At 39.9% G+C, this 24,651-nt stretch overlaps 1 protein-coding gene across 6 annotated transcripts in view; it reads right to left on the reverse strand.

Annotated features, from left to right (window-relative positions):
- Positions 1-24,651, reverse strand: part of REEP3 (receptor accessory protein 3) — a 104,833-nt gene that overhangs the window by 23,976 nt on the left and 56,206 nt on the right. For 3 of the 6 annotated variants that reach the window (XM_074002050.1, XM_074002052.1, XM_074002051.1), the window contains exons 3-6: positions 5,993-6,069; positions 2,689-2,809; positions 1,541-1,654; positions 1,104-1,146 (exon numbers count right to left, since the gene is read on the reverse strand). In XM_074002050.1, the coding sequence (XP_073858151.1) occupies positions 1,105-1,146; positions 1,541-1,654; positions 2,689-2,809; positions 5,993-6,069 (354 nt within the window). In that variant the 3' untranslated portion in view covers position 1,104. The remainder of the gene's footprint in view (positions 1-1,103; positions 1,147-1,540; positions 1,655-2,688; positions 2,810-5,992; positions 6,070-24,651) is intronic. The other 3 variants (XM_065520125.1, XM_005565747.3, XM_045362110.2) reach the window with 1 other exon arrangement.

The following is a 24,651-nucleotide window of genomic DNA, read 5'->3' on the forward strand; positions in this document are numbered from 1 at the left end:
GTTTTGGGATACCCAATAACTTCACTTAGAGTCAGTCATTCTTTTCATTCATTGTGCTAAGTACTTGGTGGGACCTTTCAATCTGAAGATTCATATCCTTCAGTTCTGGGAAATATTATTATATTATTTCTTTGATAATTGCATCTATTCCCTCTTTTTAGAATTCCCAGTGGCTGGATTATCTCCTGGATAATCTTTTTTTAGCAGATATGGAAATCAGGAATGCATTTTCACTAAGCAAGAAATAAAAACCAAATTGAACTTCTAAAATAAAACGTAGCCCTTTAAGCTGAAAACTTTGCTATTTCTGTATTCATTTATAAACCTATCCTAATAAAAGAAAAAGCCTTTAGAGGCCAAATAACAGGAAAACTATGCTATATTAAAGTGCTGATCATTAATAATCATTAATAATATAGTTGTCTTAATAATATAGTGTATAGTGCTGCACAGTTAATAAATTTCCATTTAACCCTCAATGTAATGCTAATTTGAATTTTCCTTCTTATTCATTATATTCAGTTTGATACTTGAGCCAAAAACCTCTCTGAAAAGTGAAAGTGCCCTCATTTCATATCCCTTCGCCATTACAGTTATATAAAATCACCACTTAACTAGAATATTTGTTTCCATAGCATTGTTGTTTTAGTTCAAGATAACTAAGAGACTAACTTGAAAGCAGAATTACTATTCAGTCTCAATTTAATTTAATAGCAAAAACCTTAAATTTTCACTTGAATCTTGAATGGAGATAGACACATGATATTTATGTTTATTGGGCTCCTACTATACGCAAGCAAGCACTGTGCTTTTATATATTCTCACAGGTATATTACCCCCATTTTATACATGAAGCAACTAAGGAACACAGAAGGCTATTTTCTTTCCATACCAAACACACCAAAATCAATTATGCTAAAGTATTTAAAATAAACCACACAAATTACAACATGCAAAGAAATCCAAAACCATAATGCAAATTTTTACGGAACACATTCATTTGATAACTTGGCTTGCAAACATAACAAATGACATTAGTAATTGGCTAAGTACCAAGTTTTAAGAACAGACTTTTTCATGCTTTATTTTGAATAATCAGTTACCTCAAATTGATTGAAGTAGAGGTGCAGAAGTAAGCCAGAAATCCTACCAAGATATTGCCATTGAGAAAGACACAGAAAAAAAGAGAGAGAAAGAACACCAAAGACAGAGAAAGAAACAATGGTCATCTTTACTTCAGGTGCTTTACTCAAACTACTTTAAGGTCATTAAGTGGGAACATTATGACTACATGACATTTTCAGGCATGTATTATTAATTAACTACCTCTCATTTTGTGATCAATTAAGAGATTCAAAATATCAAGTATAGAAAATATAAAATTAAAATATCTTTAAAATTATTTACTTGTTTTCCAGTATTAGAAAAATAAACATACAGCAAAATGCCAAAATTTTATAATGGTTTGAAATAAAAAGTCACTTTTCTTTATTTGTTAACTTAATGTGATACTGGATTAAAAAGGTAAATGAACAATTACCTTTACTGCTGCAGTAACAGCAGCAGTAGCCGCAAGGTTTAAACCTTGCCGTCCAAAGTTTACCATGGTTTCATAGCCTCGTTCCTTTGCTTGTACAATATAATCATCAATCTCCTGGGGGAAAAAGCCACAGATGTTAGTTTTACTTAAAAATAGTGTTAAGAAGCCCCAAAATAGAACATTCTCCCTATAATAGTTTCACAAATTTTATAGCATTAAGCATGTGTTGATAGGCATTTCTTTCTTTTCTTTTCTTTTTTTTGAGAGAGGGTCTCTTCCTTTTGCCTAAACTGGAATGCAGTGGCATGGGACAATAAGCGTGCACCACCATGACCAAATAATTTTTAATTTTTTTGTAGAGATGGGGGTCTCACTATGTTGCCTAGGCTAGTCTCAAACTCCTGGGCTCAAGCAATCCTCCCACCTTGGCTTCCCAAAGTGTTGGGATTACAGGCATGAGCCACTGCACCCAGCCTAGGAGCTTCTTTTTTTTTTTATTTTTTAATTTTTTTTTGAGACAGTCTCGCTCTCTCACCCAGGATGGAGTGCAGTGGCACAATCTCAGCTCACTGCAAACTCCGCCTCCTGGGTTCACGCCATTCTCCTGCCTCAGGCTCCTGAGTAGCTGGGACTACGGGCGCCTGCCACCACGCCCAGCTAATTTTTTGTATTTTTAGTAGACACAGGGCTTCACCGTGTTAGCCAGGATGGTCTCGATCTCCGGACCTCGTGATCTGCCTGCCTCAGCCTCCCGAAGCGCTGGGATTACAGGCGTGAGCCACCGCGCCTGGCCTGTTTTTTTTTTTTTTTTTGAGATGGAATCTCGTTCTGTCGCTCAGACTAGAGTGCAGTGGTGAGATCTCAGCTCACTGCAATCTCCATCTCCTGGGTTCAAGCGATTCTCCTGCCTCAGCCTCCTAACTAACTGGTATTATAGGCATGCACCACCATACCTGGCTAACGTTTTTTTGTATTTTTAGTAGAGGTAGGGTTTCACCAAGTTGGTCAGGCTGGTCTCATATTCCTGGCCTCAAGTGATCCACCCACCTCAGCCTCCTAAAGTGCTGAGATTACAGGTATGAGCCACCATACCTGGCCTTGGCTTAGGCATTTCTTAAAAATTTATGGAAGTAATTTATATATCTTACCCTTTCCTTTGAAGAAAGAAGTGGATGAAGGAATTTTCTATATATTAAACTTGCTCCTTTGGTATAGGGAGAAAGCAGCCATATGACAAAAGCAATCTTCAGCTCATAGTACAGGGGAAACCTAATAAGAAAAACATTTGGAAATAAACTGCCAGTGAAAAATAAACCACTCTAGAAATCACAAAAACACCTTTTAAAAAGTTCAGTCACTATGCTTTTTTTTTTTTTTTTTTTTTTTCAGACAGAGTTTTGCTCTTGTCATCCAGGTTGGAGTGCAATGGCACCATCTCGGCTCACTGCAACCTCCGCCTCCTGGGTTCCAGTGATTCTCCTGCCTCAGCCTCCCCAGTAGTTAGGATTACAGGTGCGTGTCACCACTCCCGGCTAGTTTTTGTATTTTTAGTAGAGACAGGGTTTCACCATGTTGTCCAGGTCTGGTCTCGAACTCCTGACCTCATGTGATCTACCTGCCTTGGCCTCCCAAAGTGGTGGGATTACAGGCATGAGCCACCGTGCCCGGCCTATGCTAAGTTTTTAAATGTAAGAGTGATCAGAAGACAACTGTGTTTGAATAATCTTGTTTCAACTACAGATCAGTTCATGAAAGTGTGACCTGAGAGATTCCCCCCTCCTTCTAATACAAGAATCTTCCTTTATAGTAAGCATAGGAAAGCTGCCAAACAATGCAGCAGTTAAAAGAAGGCACTAATACCATTTATCCAGTGCACAAGGTATGGCCACCCTATCTGCAGAGCCAAACTGCCATGGAAGTACGTGACCTACCTCATATGATAGTTGTGCCTATCAGAGCATGACTTCATATGCTCCAAGTGTACAATGTCTACCCCATACACACATCTTCATCTTTTTCAGAACTCCCAAAAAATATCCCTTCCAATTTCATTTGGCCAGAATTGCAGCACTCTGCAGACCTAAATTGTTCACTTCCAAGGAACATACAAAGTGTTACAGTGGGCCTCCCCTGTTGGCCCAGTATACTTCCTCAACTGTGGCTTTAACCATGTGACTTGCTTGCTTTGGCCAGCAGAAAATGAACATGATACATGTCACACGCAAGCAGAAGCTTTAGAACACCCCTTGACTCCTTCACTCCATCACCCTCAACCTCTTGCTTTAAGCTTTTGCCCTCTGGCATGAGAATAGCTGCTTCTTCAGCCTTGGTTTAAGGGGCCAGGTGAGGTCCTCACACCTGTAATCCCAGCACTTTGGGAGGCCAAGTTGGGAGGATTGCCTTACTCCAGGAGTTCAAGGGTGTGGTGAGCTATCATCATGCCATTGCACTCCAGCTTGGGCAACAGAGCAAGACCCTGTCTCTAAAACAACAACAAAAACAACAGCAAAAGTAACCTGACCCCAGTAAAAATGCAGTCAACCATTTGCCCTCATGTAGCTTGAGCAAGAAATAAGTTTGTTTTTCTAAGCCATTGTACTTTCATGGTTGTTTTTTTGTCACAGCGAACGTTTGCTAATATATAATGGGAGGCTCAGTATCTTGTGAGAACCATATAAATGTAGTCCATTTATTACTAGGATAAATGATAGCTGAGCAAATGTGAGTTCTTCTGTCAAGGCAGGCAGGTAGAGGGCAGTGAGGATGACTTACTGTGTTGTCAACAAAGAGGTCTCTGCCACACTGCAATTACAGGAGTTTCTGGATTCAGTTGTTCATGTTAGACATTTTCTACGTCGTTCATTTTTAAATAACATATATAGGCTACATTTGCAATCAGAAAAAAATGAAATCTTACAAAAAGAACTTGGAAACTTAGAGGTAGCATGGTTTAGGATTTGTGCTCTGTCACTTAAAAACAAAGAGACCCCCGCACCAAACCCCTGTACCAAAAATGTAACAGAAAAATGAATGAGCTTTGGGGCACAGGAAGGGACATTTTTACAGTATTTCAAATCAGAAGAGAGATAGAGTGACATTTGCAAATAAAGGAAGGTTGCTAAAAATATTTTAGTTTGATGACTTCTATTTTTTTTCTAGCAAATCCAATAGGTCTTAAAGTGCTACATGAATAGGAGAATAGCAAAATGGGAAAGACAGCTTAAGGAGAGAATAGTAAAGGTTTGAAACAGACCCAGGCAAAATGTAAGTAGACACTGATCAGGAGCAAATAAAAGGAATGAGGTTCAAACTGATACCTATGTGAGCAGTTGATTAATTTATACCTATGTGAGCAGTTGATTAATTTTTTCAGCTGAATTTAGCAGTTCAGTTAAAGAAGTAAAAAAGAGTCACTTTGGCTGGTTGCAGTGGCTAATGCCTGCAATCCCTGCACTTCGGGAGGCCGAGGTAGGCAGATAACCTGAGGCTGGGAGTTTGAGACAAGCCTGGCCAACATGGTGAAACCCCGTTTCTACTAAAAATACAAAAATTAGCCAGGCCATGGTGGCATGTGCCTATAATCCCAGCTACTGAGGAGGCTGAGGCAGGAGAATCGCTTGAACCCAGGAGTTAGAGGCTGCAGTGAGCCAAGATCGCGCCACTGCATTCCAGCCTAGGCAACAGAGCAAGACCCTATGTAAAAAAAAAAAAAAAAAGAAAAAAAAAAAAGATGAGTAATTGTTAGGCTAATTTAGACAGAAGGTTTGTGTGTCAAGGGCAGATGAAGATATCAGCAAGGTAGTAAACCAAAATGCTTTGAAAGGAGAAGTTCTCAAAGTGATGGCAGGGTTTAGATGGAAATGCACTACTGAAATACACCACAGGGAGATTCGAGTTGTCCAGTTAAGTACTGCTCCTTGGTAAAATGTCAAATCCCTGAGGATATAAACACACTTTAATTTTTGCCTCCTCTATTTGGAACAGAGCAGCCAGGAAGCTGGTGCTGAGTGGGTGTCCACGTGGGTGCTGACGTTTTCCAGTTCAAATGTTTGTAGATGAGAGTTTTAAGGATAGGACAGGGAGGGGGTGCTAAAACCAGATGCTGTGGGCTTCAAAAGCAGAGTCATTTAGGAAGTGATACAGGAAAATGTTCTGAAGTCATCAGTGCAGAAAAGGATGATGACAATCAACTTTCCCTATTCCAAGATACTGGGGGAAGGTGTGTGGGAGGTGAGCAGGGAGTGGCGTATGGGGAGGAAAATGAGCTGCCTTTATTTAATGGGGACTCAAAGGAAAGTAGTGTTCTATGGGAAAGCAGATGACAAAAACAAATGGCTGAATAATTAGGTAACTTGATGAAAATCACTTAGTTAATAGCAAGAGCAAGGATAAGAGCTCAGGACACCTGATTATGAGTCTGCAATCTGGCCCCTTCTTAACAGCAAAACTTACCAAGCAACTGTTTGATCTGCTACTGTTTCAATCACAGTATAGAGAGCAAAAACAATCCAGTACATCATCCATCGAACCTGGAAATAATAAAAATACTCATGAAACAGAAGAAAATTATTTGCAACTCTGAATAATTACATGTATGTATGTATGTATGTGTTTCTGTATACATAGTATGTTGGGTCAAATGCAGAAAGTGATGGTTTAATTTTCAACAGGTTTTATGTTTGAGTTCTTTACTACATCAACAGTCTTGGGATAGAAGGAGCAAAGATTAATAAATCTCTGGGGCTTGATACAATATAATCTAGGAATCTAAATCAAGGAATTGGGAAAACAGGAACTATTTTTCTTAATTGGAAGAAAGTTCTTTAAAAGATGTTATCTACTTGCTTCTTTATGAATACTATAAGTTATTTATTTATTTTTATTTTTTGCAGAGATAGGGTCTCGCTCTGTTGCCCATGCTGAAGTGCAGTGGTACAATTACGATCATGGCTCACTGCAGCCTCGACCTTCAAGGCGCAAGTGATCCTCTTGCCTCAGCTGCCCGAGTAGCTGGGACTACAGGTGTGCACCACTACACTTGGCTAAATTTTTTTTTGTTTTTTTGTAGAGACGGGGTTTTGCCATGTTGCCCTGCTGGTATCGGACTCCTTGGGCTCAAGCTATCTGCCCGCCTTGGGCTCCCGACGTGCTGGGATTGCAGGCATGAGCCACCATGCCTGGCCTTAGGTATTTAATTGTTACATAGGTAATATAGTACAATATGATAAGACTACATTTAATCTTTATTAGTCTTTAAAACTGTATATTCCTTATTTCTCAATAGAAATTGTTCAGAAAGCAAAGAAGAAGTTCTGGGCTTCTTACTTCTATTAATGATGCATCCATAATGCTAGTTACCCAGGTGGAGAGCATAAGGTTGGTCTTCTTCCTCTTCCCGATATAAGTCTGTAATCTCCCACACATCTTTCTCCTTCTTCCACTCTAATTCCACAATGGTAGTTCAGGATGTTTTAATCCCTGGTCCGAATCAGGGCATGCTGAATGGTCCCTGGCACTCTGCCTTCTCTTGGGACCTATCCTTCTCATAGAAGCATGCAAGATTAATGTTTTCTGAGTTGATTCTCCCAAATTTATACTTTTTCATTGACCTCAGTATATAGAGTTTCTTGTCTCTCAAGTGCACTGGAGTTTCACTTACGATTAAAATCTCTGCTTTTCTGTGCAATAATAATAGCAAATACACAATGCCATGCCAACCAGGGGGTGAGGAATCACGTTGATAAACATATAACATAAATTAATTCATTTAATCCCTGTAACAACCTTTACAAAGTAGGAAATGTAATTACTTCCATCATAGGTAAGAAAACAGTGGCACAGAGAGGTAAAAGAGAAGTCATTTGGCTAGGATTTGGGTCCAGGCTGCCTGACTCTGGAATTGGTTAACCCATTATACCAGGCAGAGAGACAGGATGTAAGAAACTGCCCAACGTGGGGTCCAAGGATGACTACCACTTTCCTTGTTCTCACCTCATGAGTGACAAAAAAATCTAGGTCCTTATATATAACTGGGAAACTGACCTATTAGTTTTACTACAGATGCTTGTTTGGTTATTTCGTAGGCAATATAAAACGATAACTCAAGTAGCTTTTTCAATTGTCTATTTACATGAACAAACCAACAGAAAATAGCCATGAATAACTTCTGAAACAATTGTATTGTGAAATATGAATGCTACCAATTTGTTCTAATTTATAGAGAATCCTGAAAGCTTAAAAAATTTCCCAAAGCAAATAATAGGGTACACTATCTATATTTGAAATATGAGAAAATTGATTTATAAAATTATTATCTTAAATGTTAAAAAAGTTAAGACTAATGTTCTCTTTAGTTTTCCACTTTTCGTGAGTTCTTTTCAATCTCTCACTGCTCCCAATCCCAAGCTTTTGTCCAAGTAGGGGGATTTTCTTCCAGGGCTAAAATCCTATGCGGGTCTCTGCGTGTGTTATCTTTTCTTTCCTCCCCTCTCCCTACCCATTTTTTTTTTTTTTTGAGACGGAGTGTCGCTCTGTCGCCCAGGCTGCAGTGCAGTGGCGCCATCTCGGCTCACTGCAAGCTCCGCCTCCTGGGTTCACGCCATTCTCCTGCCTCAGCCTCCCGAGTAGCTGGCACTACAGGCGCCCGCCACCACGACTGGCTAATTTTTTTTTGTATTTTTGGTAGAGACGGGGTGTCACCATGTTAGCCAGGATGGTCTCGATCTCCTGACCTCGTGATCCGCCCGCCTTGGTCTCCCAAAGTGCTGGGATTACAGGCGTGAGCCACCGTGCCCAGCCCCTCCCTACCCATTTCTAAAAGAGGAAATGATGCTCTTGTATGGGTTCATTCCCTCAGTCTTTCCAAATCCAAACACTAATTCAGTACTTTCACTTCTCAGCTGTATTCATAAGGTAATCTTTTTTTTTTTTTTTTCTGAGACAGAGTCTCAGTCTGTCACCCAGGGTGGAGTGCAGTGGCACAATCTCGGTTTACTGCAACCTCCATCTTCCTGGTTCAAGCAATTCTCCTGCCTCAGCCTCCTGAGTAGTTGGGATTACAGGCGTGCGCCACCACGCCTGGCTAATTTTTTTTTTTTTGGGTAGAGATGGGGTTTCACCATGTTGGCCAGACTGGTCTCGAACTCCTGACCTCAGGCAATCTGCCCGCCTCAGCCTCTCAAAGTGTTGGGATTACAGGCGTGAGCCGCCGCACCCGGCCCATAAGGTTATCTTTTAGAGTCAGTCATGACTATAGGCCTCCCTCCCAAAAAGAAATGAAGGAAAAAAGGACTACAAACTGAACAATGTGCTTTTGTTAAGCTAGCAGGGATGTGGGGAGTCATCATGCTTTTTTAAGTTAAACAACCCTTTACTGAAAAAAAACAAAAACAAAAACAAACCTGTAAATACATTACAAGAGAAACTGTTCTGGCTCAGTCTCCCATTCAACCTACCCTAGGACACTTGGGGAGACTCCAAGAAACCCTTGTGCCCTATGAGAAAGGTTTGAAAATAAGTAATATGGTGAACTCCTCTCATTTTACAGAGGGCCAAAATCAATAAGTTGCTCAAGATCACTGCACTAGGAAATGGCTGAAGGAGGCACAGTCCACCTTGAAGCCCAAAGGATGCAGCTTTTTAAACAAGCGGCTGCCACCAGACCAGTCTCTCCAGTTCTCTAGGATTTCCTGGCTCTCTCTCTCTCCAGTACTCAGCACAGAGACCTCAGTGTAAATATTATCACCTCCTTTCCCAGGAAAGTGGAGGCTTAAGTGTGAAATACAGCTCTCTTCACAAAAAATTTAATACATTCTCAGAAAAATAAAAGCATTTAAGTAGCTGCTTGTTATTTTTCATTATTTCATGTTTTCATTATTTTACAACTGTCTTGATGGTTGTGATTTTCCAAGGGGATAACAACTATAAGTAATGCTCCACAAATTGTTTTAATTTATTTGTTAATAGGGTCGAGTAGAGGCAAAAGGACTGTACAGATAGTAGCCGTTTGCTGATATTCCCTGAATGACGAGTTATGGAATGAATTAGAGCTGCTGCACATTCCGAAGGTTTAAAAGTAGCTGTGCTTCAGTTAAGTGCTTATTCAATTTTCAGATGAAGTCATCAAATTAATTTTAAAATTCACAAAGTAAATACGTGCTTTAAAATATATGGTTTTTTCTAAGAAAGCAAAAATTATATGTTTAGGTTGTGAGAATATTTAATAATGTCAAAAATAAAAGAGGGAGAAAAGCCTTCAATTTTTTAGTGAAACACCCAACAGCAAACTCTCTCTCTGATCAATAGGGTATTTCTAGGCATGTTCCTGCTGAATTGACTACAGTTCTACATATGCAAACCCCATGGTTTATAAATTCTTTGACAATTTGGTCTCTTGAACCTATGAATTTTTTGTTCTCATCAGAAATATGAACCTTAAATATAGTTGAATACAGGTAAAAATTAAATAAATTCAATGACCATGTGTTATTCTTGGAAGCAACCATAAAGAAAGTTAACCTTGAAAATATATTGCTTTCTTTTTTTTCCATTAATGTATCTGGTTGGGAGTTTATACTAAATGATTACTCAGTGACGCTTTTATTAAAACTACACCTCAAGGCCATTCAGCCTGCTGTTTAAGGTTTTGCTCAAAAGAAGTAGCAGAAAGAAGTCAAGGTCAAAAAAAACCCAGAAAAACCTAAATGTATGTGAAGATAAAGGAAATATTCTTTAGATCAACAAAAAACTGATAACAAAATGCAGTATTAATACCAAAAAATTGAAAGGAAACCAATACACAAATTATCTTCTGAACGTATGTAACCAAATATAATAGAAAGAATTACTACTAAAATATGTAAATAAAAGTCAGTATTTTAACAGGTGACTTTAATAAATCACAATCCACCTTTTAAGCTACTGGGAAAAAAGGTAACTAACCTTATTGATAGAAATATATATATATATTTTTTTTCCCGAGATGGAGTCTTGCTCTGTCACCCAGGCTGGAGTGCAGTGGCGCGATCTCGGCTCACTGCAAGCTCTGCCTCCCGGGTTTACGCCATTCTCCTGCCTCAGCCTCCCGAGTAGCTGGGACTACAGGCGCCTGCCACCACGCCCGGCTAGTTGTTTTGTATTTTTTAGTAGAGACGGGGTTTCACCGTGTTAGCCAGGATGGTTTCAATCTCCTGATCTCGTGATCCGCCCGTCTCGGCCTCCCAAAGTGCCGGGATTACAGGCTTGAGCCACCGCGCCTGGCCTGATAGAAATATATTATCGGGGAAGTGAGAACAAACCTTATTTCTTTCCCATTTGGAAATAATTGGTAAAATCAATAAACTGTTGTTTAGATATCGTCACAAGACCAATGAATAATGAGAAAGCTATATCCAATATTTCCTTAAAAGTTCCTTTGGCCCTTGTCAGTCTACAAATCCCCCATTCCCAGTGGTGCTCAATTTCGACCCAGATGACAGTTCATTTTCAGAAAGGGTGCTTGTATTATAGGAGGCTCACATAACATAGGAATTGCCTGAATACTCTGCAACTCCCTTCTGTGTAGCCTAGTCGATAACTATACAAAACTCAAGGAAAGAAAAAAAATTTCCTTGATTTCAGAGAACTTAATTATCCAACAAGGTGAAGTTTACACCTAGAAGCACTAAGATGGGGACACATACACATATATCCTCCCTTTCATTAATCTTTCATGTAAAACATAATTTAGTCAATTCTTGAGGACTCAGGTGGCAACATTAAAAATAACACTCATTGATTCAACTGTAAGCAAATCCTACCTGCCTCATGGCATGGGAATAGAAACATAAACATGACAGTTCCATCCTCAAGGATTCAATACTGGGCAGAAAAACAAGTAAATAACTGTGATTTTTAAAATGCTATGTGTGTGCACCTGTAGTTCAAGCTACATGGGAAGCTGAGGTGGGAGAATTGCTTTGGCCCAGGAATTCAAGACCAGCCTGGGCAATATAATGAGATCCTGTCCCTAATTTAAAAAGATGTTCTGGGCCAGGTGCGGTGGCTCGCGCCTGTAATCCTGGTGCTTTGGGAGGCTGAGGTGGGCGGATCACTTGAAGTCAGGAGTTTGACACCTGCCTGGCCAACATGGTGAAACTCCCTCTCCACTAAAAATATAAAAATTAGCTGGGCATGGTAGCACATGCCTGTAATCCCAGCTACTTGGGAAGCTGAGGCAGGAGAATCGCTTGAACCCAGGAGGTGGAGGTTGCAGTGAGGTGAGATCATGACACTATACTCCAACCTGGGCAACAGAGCAAGACTCTCTTTACAAAAAAAAAAAAAAAAAGTTCTGCTGTTTGTAGTACATTAGACATCCTAGCTCCCAGTATGGGTCAAAATCTCAATATTTGGAGGAAAGCTTACTAAAGGATTATTTAGAAATCTGTGTGCAAGGTTCAAGAACACCAATCAAGGATAGTGGCGCACCCCTGAGCAAGCAACTGCAGGAACTGGTATTATACCTAGGTGAGAAGGAGGGAGGGGAGGAAAAGGCTTCCTGGAACCCAGAGATGGTAAGCAGGTGAAAGCTACAGTCACAGCTAACTGGTGGTGGCAGGGAGGGAGCTGGGAGAACATATATTGTGACCTCATGCTTTTCCTGTCTTTCTGATCTTGTTCAGGGGCCTCTCATGGGCAAAACCCAAAGGAGGCCAGAGATGGTCCAGCCTGTATAGATCAGTCTCCTGGGCCATAAGCAGCAGGGCAGAGACTTGTGGAGAGTAGAGGGGAAGCTCCACTGGAGGGGCAAATAGAAGATTCCAACACTACTAAACCTGTTAGCCCTTTGAAACACCCAGAATAGAAGTCATTTTTCACTACCTCCTCAGCCCAGATGACCATCACCTCCTGTCTGGATTATTTCAGTAGCATCCTAACTGGTCACTCCATTTTTTTGACTCTATCCTGCACACAGCAGTCAGGATGCCTACTTAAAACAGAAGCCAAATCATGTCATTCCTCTGCTCAAACCCCTCCCATGGTTCCCTATCATTGCTTACTACAGCCTGGAAAGCCCTGTGTATCTATGTGGCTCCAGCAATCTCTCTGGCCTCACCTGCTACTGCACCTCCTGTTCTGTTCTGCTCCAGCCACACCTGCTCTTTTACTGGCCCTGGTATGTGCTGATATGCTCCTGCCTCGAGCCCTTTTGCATGCTGTTTCCTTGTCTAAAATGCATTTCCCCCAGTTATCCATGTGAAGAGCTTGCTCACTTGCTTCAGGTCTGTGTTTGAGTATTTCCTATCAGAGAGGCCTTTTCTGACTACCCTGTTTGGCTTAATGTTCTCCTTTTTGTAAGAACTGCAAAAGGCTAGAAAGTAGATAGGAGGTAAAACCATGATGAGTACATATAAATTAATCTTTTAAGAGATCTGGTTTTTTTTTTTTTTTTAGAGGAGAAAGAATAAAAAATAGCATGAGGCAACACGAAAGCGTGTTTATATTCTCAAGGATTTAACATTATACTGGAGAGATAATGAGATTCAAATTATGAGAAAGCAGGAATATTTAATGGAACAAGATCCTGGATGAGATAGACAAGAATAAGATTAGGAACACAGAGGGAAAAAGAGTGGGCTCAAGAAAGAAGCAGTTGCTTGCTCAGGGGTGCTCAAGAAATAAGCAGGAATACATCTTCCTCTGGAACAGATAGAAAGGAAGAAGAGAGTGAAGGGGAAGGAGGGAAAGCAAATATTTTTTAGGTGTGCTTATGATATGTGATACATGCTAAAGAGAAAAATAAAGCAGAATAAGGGAGTTAGGATTTTGATATTTTAAACAGGGTAGTCAGGAAAGGCCTCTCTGATAGGAAATACTCAAACACAGACCTGAAGCAAGTGAGCAAGCTCTTCACATGGATAACTGGGGGAAATGCATTTTAGACAAGGAAACAGCATGCAAAAGGGCTCGAGGCAGGAGCATATCAGCACATACCAGGGCCAGTAAAAGAGCAGGTGTGGCTGGAGCAGAACAGAACAGGAGGTGCAGTAGCAGGTGAGGCCAGAGAGATTGCTGGAGCCACATAGATACACAGGGCTTTCCAGGCTGTAGTAAGCAATGATAGGGAACCATGGGAGGGGAGGGGTTTGAGCAGAAAGGAAGAAGAGAGTAGCTGTGTCCAGAAGAGAGTTGAAGGGTTCACGGGTTAGGCCCTCTACCTTCACTCTGCAGTCGGGGGCACGTTAGCTGTTAAGGCTGGGCATGAGTGGGAAGGTGAGTGGATTTCAGAACAGCAGTAAATGTTTAGAAAAGATGTTTCTAAGGATGGGAAGGGGTGCTGTCTAGGGAAGAGCTGGGACAGACTATGACCAATGGTGCCTTCACCAGTTCTGGGTGCTGGTGCAAGGGCTATAATGAAAGGTCTAGGACAATGAAACAAGAATGAAAAGTCTATGACGATGAAACAAGAGAAGTATGGATGTGATGTACTGCTGTCCATAAAAGGCAGAATGACAGAGCATGACTAGAAAATGGCTGAGCCAGGACCTGGGTTCCTCAGCCCCTCTTTGCAGGTAGATGAGGAATCTGTTGAGGTCTCACCAAAAGAATAAAAGGTGAGGCTTTTGAGAAGTGGGGGTGTCTCTTCCACTTGCTCTTCCTCCCTTCCTGCTGGTGGGATGGCAGGGAGCAGAGCGCCCTTGGAAGCTATGTGTTGAAGATGGGTAGAATCTGAGTTTTCAAATATTAATAGTTGCATGGGGAGAACTTCTTGATGAAATGAGCACCTAACCAGGACTTTTATGTCAAAAAGAAATGGATTTCTATAGTTCTTCAGTCATTGCATTATTGTTACATACTACGATCATAGTGGCTTAGCCTACCCCAGTATAAGAGGTTGCACTAATCTCTGTAATGAGAGAGCAAGGCCACAGCAGCAGTGGTTCCAGAATTAGGTAGGCACTGGTCATAGTACCATTAGCTTCCATCTGTGGCAGGGCTAATGCCCGGACTGGTCGTGACAGTACTACAATGATTGAGAAATGGAGAAAGGGATCACATTTTAAGCAACTGTGGTTGAGATATCCTCGGGGAAGTATTTTGGAAGGAAATGAAGGGTAGGAAGGATTGATGTTCTCATGCAGCAGACTAAGGCAGAGCCAGAGGAATACTATTTTAAATTATTATTGTGATCCCTTGGCAAGTGAGTCTGTGTGAATTTGTTAGCTATCATCTGAATTCAGTCTACATGGCTTCAGCAGCAATCCTCTTCTACTTTCAATAGGCCAAGAAATCAGATAAATGAACTTCTTAGAAATAGGCACAATATTTCAAGTAAATATATTCTGAGTGGGAGGCCAATAAATAAAATGCAAAAAATAACATGCATAAACTTCAGTAGGAAAACTCTATAAACAAAGATGTTTGATGTTTTATTTTGCTTACTTTGTTTCCTTTGCCAAGAGTGTATCTAATGCCTCATACAGTACCTGGCACAAAACAGATGCTCAAAAATACTTATTAAAAGAATTAATAAGCCGGGCACCGTGGCTCATGCCTTTAATCCCAGCACTTTGGGAAGTTTAGGTGGGAGGACTGCTTGAGCCCAGGAGTTCCAGACCAGCCTGGGCAACACAGCAAGACCCCATCTCTAACCCCACCATAAAAAATTAATTTTTTTTAAAAAAGAACGAATGAACTGGGTTAACTTAACAAGTGAGATTATAATTCCCATTTTTTCTAATTATTTGGTAATAAACTTCTCTAGAAAGTGGTCACAATGAAATGGCAATCATCTTCACTTCGGAGCACTTTACCTACTATATTTTTTGTGACTAAAGAAATGTGATGAATATTTTCATTTAAAATAAATATATATAAATAAAATAATCCTCAAATGGAATCTTAAAATCATTTAAACATCAAAAGAAATCAATTTTCCAAGGAAATATACTCTTATAATTAGGCAAGTTCTTTTGAAGAATATGGAGTCATCTGCGACATAAAGTCATAGTACTTAAATTACATTCTGATTTATATAGTGCATGGATCAGATTATCCTACTTAACAAGCTAGCACTTGCTTTATTATTACTCAAATCCATAAGGCTTTTATAAAGACTTAGCATTTCAGAAATCCAGACGGTCATGTGATAGAGTTCTCAGCTTCACCCTCTCAAAGGAATTAGAGGATATTTAAAGCTGGAGTGAATACTGTAAAATGAACATACTCCTAGGCTAAATTTACTATCAAGAAAACCATGCTTCATTTAATAGGTATGCATTTACCTACCCTAATGCCAAATGAAGAGCTAGCTTCATTTCATGATCTCTTAACGTTTTCAACAAAAGAAGATTCTATGATTTACATTCTTACAGAAAACTTTTATGAAATTATGATTTAGATTCCAGGATGGAATTATTATCGTAATTTTAAATTATGATTTAGATTCCAGGATGAACAAATAAAGCAAACAAAAAGTAAGCTGCAATTGTAAAATGATCCTCATGTTTTCCATCACAGAAACTGAGAGCAAAACACAGGCCCCAAGTATACAGGGAAATATGGTATGGTTGGAGGTACACTGCTGTAGATTTATAGGAGCCATAGATAATAGCGGTAATGCCATATTAACTTCAAAGTATTTTTCTTAAATGATACCTTTATATAACTTGTTATGCTATGACCAGTGAGATATTATGATAGCAATGATAATGTTAAATGTTATAATTGTAATAATGTACACTGGTATGATAAAAAGAAAAAAATTAATGTGATATATTAATTTGAAAAACACTACTTAGGGCCTACTACAAACAAAGCCTTTGACATGAGATAATCATAAACCTTGATGTCAAGGTTTTCCTACACCCACAAAGCTTTCATGGGGGGATTAGTATAACATAGAAGGATAAGAATAGGTGATTACCAGCACAATGTCTGATTCATCATATAAATACTAGTATTTTATTACATATTACATTACATATTATTCACTGCCTTGTATGAATAAAATTTCTTTACTTCCAAAAGAAAGCCTTTCCTAATTACCCCGACTCCCTCCAAAGATCATATATAATCTCTGTGTACTGTACTTTTCCTTTGTAACATATCCATATGGTTGGTTTATGTAACAACCACCCCTGCCATTTGACTGTAACAACAAATTGGGATCAAAAGTGTCTTGTTCATCTACATATTATCAGTACCTAGCACCCTGTGCCTGGAAAGCAAGCACAGAGGTTGGCTTCCACTTCTTACATTTTAAGGTCTGAATTGACACACGATCCTAGCAAGTAACTCTGAACTGCAAGCAGCAGTTTATCACATACAAAACAGTCTATTTTTTCAAAGTTAACAGAGATTAAACAACTCTTCAAACTCTCTTAATTACAGACTCTTTGAATCATAAAGCTATTCATGCTGGTCTTTAAGAAAAAATGAAAAAATCACACATGCCTAATGATTCACTTAAAACCATACTAAGTAAATCCAGAGCATAACATGTTAAAATATGCTTCACTGGAAAAAAAAAAAAATCTCTGCTGAGTCTAAAAAGAAATAAACACTGCTGAATTTCAGACCACCCAATGAGAACTTTATTTTCTGACCATTACTTGTTACCCACTCAAGTCAATTCACCCCAAACATTCATTCTATACCACATTTCAGAGACAACAGAGAGATCCTCTGATACAGATTTCTTCAGAGACAGTATGAGTTGAAAAAATCTATTCTTGATTCACTAACTTATCCAATAATCTGGTTACTTCATAATGATTCCCTCCCTCCGCCCCCCCCCCCCCCCATTAAAAACAAAGAGGAACAAAATGTGAGAAATCAAATAGAAAAGCTCCCTGTTTTATCCAACCCAGATGGCTTGGTTATGGGATTTTTCTCAGAGCTGTGCCAAGTTAGAAGCATGGTTGAAAAAAAGCTATTTGAAGTTAAATCCAAAGCGACTAGAGACTGTGGCTGAAAATAGTTTTTTTTTTTTGTTTTTTTTGTTTTTTTTTTTTAAAGATGGGGCATGTGTTGGGGGTGAGTATGTTAGCTTAGGATTGGTTTGAGCTCCCTCAACTTTGGGGTACTTCTTCCCCCACGCCCATCTAAGTAGGTTTTAACTGTCAGCGCCTCCTCAGTACTCCAATGACTGGGAGTTCTACTTTCAGATGCAGAACTGGCAGCAACATTGTTTACCTGCAGTTTCTAATTATCACTGCCAAAGACCTCACAGAATATCCTGTTGCTCTGAAGGAGAAAGCCTCACATTATATAAATGTATTTGGTGTTACAGTGAGTTAAAATGGGGCAGACTGTATGATACCTCTGTCCCAATATTGCACTGGTCTTCCCCAGTGCTGTTGAATCACAGCAGCCCTATATATCTCAACCCTGAACTCAGCAGAGTCTAAGAAACTTGAGAGATGGGAAAGTACAGATATGTTTAAAAATTAGATGATAATTAATTTAAAAGAAGTGTTGAAGATGCAAAAATCAGGAACTGCTTAAGGGAACTGTTCCCAGGAGCAGAATTTAGGAAGGAATGACTTCTCAGTCCCAAAATAACTCTCTCCATCCACACTGGCTGAGAATTCACACTTCACTTTTTATATTATTTAAAGTTCTATTGATTTATTTGGGATAATAAGCATTTGTAAGAGACACAGTTCCCTTTTAACAGGACCACACAGAATTTCTCAGGATTTTAGTATGGGAAAATAGACTATTCAAATATAGACTGGGCTACACAGCCATCCTACTGGTTATCTTAGTTCCCATCCCAAACTGTCATCCTACTTTCTTCTTCCTCTTGGTCTTGGTCCCACTTCTTAGGCACCTAGGCCGTATCTAACTTCACATAGTTGACTCCATCTGGATCCTTCCACAAGGGACCTTAACCTAGCCACCAAAAGAAATGCTTCATTCTCTAGGTGTCTGGCAAGGCTATGGCTGACTTAGTAAATGAAAAATTCCATTCTCTAGGGAAGATAACACTCCCTATATACTACTGTCGCTTTATAGTAGATTTGACAGCATACTTTAAACCTACAGTAAATATTTAAATGTCAAGAACTGGCCCTTATAATAGTAGGACCACATGGTCTTCCTGAGAAAGCAAAGACTGATAGAAAAAAAACTCCAGGGGCTGGGCACCATGGCTCACGCCTGTAGTCCCAGTACTTTGGGAGGCCGAGGTGGGCGAATCACGAGGTCAGGAGATTGAGACTATCCTGGCTAACATGGTGAAAACCTGTCTCTACTAAAAATACAAAAAATTAGCCGGGCGTGGTGGCGGGTGCCTGAAGCCCCAGCTACGTGGGAGGCGGAGGCTGAGGCAGGAGAATGGTGTGAACCCAGGAGGTGGAGCTTGCAGTGAGCTGAGATCACACCACTGCGCTCCAGCCTGGGCAACAGAGCGAGACTCCATCTCAAAATAAACAAAAAAACAAAACAACGATGACAACAAAAAAACAAAAGCAAAAAGAAAAAAAACTCCGGGAAGACAAAATCTCCATCATGACTGAGAACAAACCTGTGTTATCAACTTACTTCTCTTCAAAGGTATGTGCAATCAACCACACAGAAAGAAAGTTCACATTTAGATGAGTGGGAAATAGGAGGAGGGCAGCAAATACAGAGCAGAGAATACGGGATACATGGGTAAAGAGGGGCTGCCTGAGTGCCACGGTGGAGGCCCTAAGGAAACAGAGGTGTACAGAGGCTGCAGAGAACTATGAAAGAAGGGTGGGTGATTATAAAGGGAAACTTCACTGACGGAGACATTTGGTCTAGAGCTAGCCACAAAAAATGGAAACTAGGAGGAAGTCCTACTTAATAGCCTTATTCCCCTAATTGTATCTTATAGTTAATTTTGCTAAAATATTATTTTTCTATAATATATTCCAAGTTGTTAATCAATCAATTTACATAAGATGTTTCTAAAATCAACTATTTGCTTACATAAACATATATGTTTTTAAAAGCACACAGCCTAGTGAACGTGTGGTGAAGGGCTGCCCGAGTGCCACAATAAAATAAGATACTGCTTAATGAGTGGTTTTCAACTTGGCTGTGGATAGGAATCACATGGTGATTACAAAGAGATTACATAGGTTCTGAGTCCTCATCATCACAAGGTGCAGAGAGAGGGCAGATAGATGTTTAAAAGACAAGCTCCACCAGTGGTTTTGATGTGTCACCAGAGTTGAGGACATGCACAGAATCCTCACGATGTGAACTGTGATCTACAGACTAGCAGCACTGGCATCACCTGGAAGCCTGTTGGAAATGCAGAATCTCAAGCCCAGGCCAGAACTATTAAATCAGAATCTGCATTTTAGCAGAATCCCAGGGGATTGGCATGATCATTAAATTTTGAGAAGCACTGCAGTGAGAGGCTGCGCTGTGCATGTTCTGACAGTATCAACTAGAGGAAGGTGGTGCCATTTCCGAAGAGAATGTAAGAGCCTAGGGTTTAGAGAAAAGACGAACTCGGTATTGTGAGATAATTTGTTCAGTGTAAACATTTAAAATGTACCCTTACTTTCATAATACTGTTTGGGCACATCATCATTTAAAAGAAAAATACCAATAAGCTAAAAAAAAAAAAAAAAAAAGGAGCTGAGCCTTTAGCATACTTCTCAAGGCACTGTTCATAGCTATCAATTGAGCAGATAAAATAATTTTAAAAGATACAATTTAAAAACTCTATTCTGATAGCAGAGAGAATATTTTTTTTTTTTTTTTGATACAGGGTCTTGCTCTGTCACCCAGGCTAGAGTGCAGCAGCATAATCATAGCTCACAGCAGCATGGAACTCTCGGGCTCAAGCGGTCTTCCTCCCTCAGCCTCCTGAGTAGCTGGGACTACAGGCACATGCCACCACATCCAGCTAATTTTTCCTTTTTATTTTCTATAGAGACAGAGTCTTGCTATGTTGCCCAGGCTAGTCTCAAACTCCTGGGTTCAAGCAATCCTCCTACCTCAGCCTCCCAAAGTGCTGGGATTATAGGCATGAGTTGCCACACACAGCCAAGAGAAAAAATTTAAGGTAAATATTTGTATAATACATTTCAATGCATTTTAATTTTTTTATAGTTTTTCAAAAAATCTTTATCATTTTACATTTCCATTATATATCGGGTGCTTTTAAAGTTATGACGTTTTGGAGAGTGATTTTATTTCATGTATTTAGCTACAATCTTCAGGAATAGCTCTAGCTTTTAAATTTTTAGGAGGACCTTTCACGGTGTGATGGCAGTCTAGTTGACAATCTGATTATTACAGCTGTAGTTGGTAAAGCACTATATTTTTAAAATTACATAATGGAAAGATGATGTACATGTCTGGGTATTCCAAAGACAGATCCTAGTATTGTGTGAAAGAGGAAACATCATTGCATAAATAATATAACCTTCAGCTGAAAAGGAAAAAATAGGTCTATCTGATGTTATTAGAAAACACTCTTTTTGTTTAGAGGCAGGATCTCACTCTGTCCCCCAGGCTGGAGTGCAGTGGCATAATTCGAGCTCACTGCAGCCTCAGCCTCCTGGGCTCAGGTGATTCTCTTGTCTTAGTCTCCCAAGCAGCTGGCACTATAGGTACATGTCTCTATGCCTGGCTATTTTTATTTTTTTTTGTAGAGATAGGGTCTTGCTATGTTACCCAGGCTGGTCTGCTGTGCTCAGGTGATCCTCCTGCCTTGGCCTCCAAAAGTGCTGGGATTACGGGCATGAGCCATTATGCCTGGCCCATTTTTTAATAAAAATTATAGGTAGTTTAATATTTTCTGTGTCACTTAAATTTAGTATTGCTTGATTAAACTCTTTTCTTGTTTTTCAGTTTTTTTCAGTCCTTTTCTACCTCATCTTATATCTTAGTTATTTCAAGTGTTTATTTTATTAAACTTATTCAAAGAAACTCCTAGATACACTAATTTACCTGATTTTGTTTTTATTGTTTGCTTTTATATTGCTTTATTCATCCTACATTTCTTACAGATTCTTTTAATTTTGATTTTTCTTCCTTCCTTTTCAAAATAGTCTTTAAAAGCTATCATAGCTGGATGCAGTGGCTCACACCTGTAATCCCAGCACTCTCAGAAGCTGAAGTGGGCTGGATGGTCACTTAAGTCTAGGAGTTGAAACCTGCCGAGGCAACATAGTGAGATCCCCGTCTCTAGAAAAAAATCAAAAATTAGCTGGGCGTGGTGGCACACATCTGGAGTCCCAGCTACTGAGGAGGCTGAAATTGGAGGATAGCTGAAGCCCAGAGCATTGAGGCTGTGGTGAGCTTTGATCACACCACTGCACTCCAGCCTGGATGACAAAGCAATACCACCCCCCACCTCAGAAAAAACAACAACAAAAACTCAGCTATTATAGTAAAGCATATAAATTATGATATATATTACTATCATTTCAATTTTTTATAATTTATTACTACATTGTTGATTTCTCTTATAGTCAATGATTATTTCTCCTGTGTGGAAATTACTGGTATTTTCTTCAAAGTAGTGAGCTTATGTTTTCTGAAAAAGGGAAGGCAAACACTGGCTGCCTCTGAATTCAGGTCTCCCCGCAGTGAGGGTGATACCAGTTGAGTTTGCTGGTTATTGTAGCTTTTATGGTTTTAAACTATTCCATCACTAGGGATTAGGGTGGGGGTGGCTAGGCCTCCCTCCAACTTACTTCTTAGCAGCATTTCCTTTAATGGAAACAACTGTTTCGGTCCGGTTTAAAAAATCCATTTCCATTGGCACTACAGTTGGTAACATTCTTCCTAGATTTTAGCAAAAGCCTGATTGCGTAGCCTCTTAGGTTTAAGAATTACTGTGAGAATTTCTTTTTCTATGTGTATGTTTTCCAAAGCATTTTCATTGGAAGCTAAAAGAGGACAGGCAGCTGTGAGTTGGCTAGCTACATCCTAGTGTGAACACTGTGGAAATGCTTTCAATTTACTTCAGAAGGGTCAAGGGTTCCTTGAATTCACATTCTAAAATTTTGGATGAAACCCTGTTAGGCATTTATTTTAAATCCTCCTATTACATAATCTTATTCAAATGTAATACTTACTTTCCTAAAGTTAGATCTGTTGTAATAATCCCAAGGTGATCATAAAGAAATTGTTTTTAGAAAACACAATGAAGGGCCTGGTGTGGTGGCTCAGGCCTGTAATCCCAGCACTTTGGGAGCCTGAGGTGGGCAGATCACTTGAGGTGAGGAGTTTGAGATCAGCCTTGCCAACATGGTGAAACCCCATCTCTACTAAGAATATAAAATTGGCTGGGTGCGGTAGCTCAGCCTGTAATCCCAGCACTTTGGGAGGCCGAGGTGGGTGGATCACCTGAGGTCAGACGTTCAAGACCAGCCTGGCCAACATGGTGAAACTTCGTCTCTACTAAAAATACAAAAATTAGCCGGGTGTGGTGGCAGGCACCTGTAATCCCAGCTACTTGGGAGGCTGAGGCAGGAGAATCGCTTGAACCCAGGAATTGGAGGGTGCGGTGAGCTGAGATCACACCACTGCATTCTAGCCTGGGCGACAGAGTGAGACTCCATCTCACGGAAAAAAAAAAAAAAAAAAAAAAAAAGAAAAGAATATAAAATTATCCAGGCATGGTGGCGGGTGCCTGTAAACCTAGCTACTCGGGAGGCTGAGGCAGGATAACTGCTTGAACCAGGGAGACGGAGGTTGCAGTGAGCTGAGATGTGCCACTGCACTCTAGCCTGAGTGACAGAGCGAGACTCCATCTCCCAAAAAAAAAAAAAAAACAAACCACATAATGAAGAATATAAAACACTTGATGATTATAACAGTACCAGTTATTTTACCAGTGAAGTGATATGCTGTATATATTATATATAAAATAGTAAACATATGAAAAATTAGGTTTATAAAGAAATAATAACCTAATTTAAGTAAGCACACATGAATTCAGTGTATGTCAGCTAAAATTAAATGTTAAAGTTATTTTCAAGCATTGAAAAAACAATAGTATATATTACTTTATTTTTATTTTTATGTTTCGAGATAGGGTCTTGCTCTCTTGCCCGTGGTGGAGTGCAGTGGCATGATCTTGGGCTCACTGCAGCCTTGAACCGCTACACTTGAGTGATCCTCCCACATCAACCTCTCGAGTGGCTGGGACTACAGGCATGTACCATCACACCTGGCTAATTTTTGTATCCTTTTGGTAGAGACGGGGTTTCACCATGTTTTCCTAGGTGGTCTCAAACTCCTGGACTCAAGCAATTGATCCACCCACCTCGGCCTCCCAAAGTGCTGAGATATAGGTGTGAGCTACCATACCCGGCCATATATTACTTTAAATCTATTTTCTAAGTGAACACATTTAAAAACCAATGTTAATGGTATAATAAGTCTTACTTAATATCATAGAGTAACTTGGCTAGGCACAGTGGCCCAAGCCTGTAATCCCAGCACTTCGGGAGGCCGAGGCAGGTGGATCATGAGGTCAGGGGTTTGAGACCAGCCTTGCCAATATGGTGAAACCCTGTCTCTACAAAAAATATAAAAATTAGCTGGGCGTGGTGGCAGGTGCCTGTAATCCCAGCTACTCGGGAGGCTGAGGCCGGAGAATCACTTGAACCTGGGAGGTGGAGGTTGCAGTGAGCTGAGATTGTGCCACTGCACTCCAGCCTGGGTGACAGAGCAAGACTCTGTCTCTAAATAAATAAATAAATATCGTAGAGTAAGTCAACTGCAAGTATCCCACTCACAAAGTCAATTTGGAAATTTGGGTAAAGATGGTAAACTGAATATACATATTCAGTTTCACTCCCTCTACAAATATTAAAACAACAGTAAAGTGATTTTTAAAGACGGCATAAGCTCAGAAGAATATAGAAGAGAACATAAGAATTTTGGAGCCATGAAGGAAATGGATAAGTAGTAACTGAGTTAGGAGACCTGAGAAAACTGAGCAGCAAGCTGGCAGGGGGAAAAACTGAGAAGCAACCTAACTCTACACTACAGAGCTTGCCAAAAAAAAATGGTGGCAAAATTCCTGGTCAAAAGGGGTACAGAGGCTGGGTGCAGTGGTTCATGCCTAATAATCCTGGCAATTTCTGAGGCCCAGGTGGATGGATAGCTTGGACCCAGGAGCTCAA

The sequence above is a fragment of the Macaca fascicularis genome, chromosome 9, assembly GCF_037993035.2.
Source record: "Macaca fascicularis isolate 582-1 chromosome 9, T2T-MFA8v1.1".
In the NCBI taxonomy this organism is placed as follows: domain Eukaryota; kingdom Metazoa; phylum Chordata; class Mammalia; order Primates; family Cercopithecidae; genus Macaca; species Macaca fascicularis.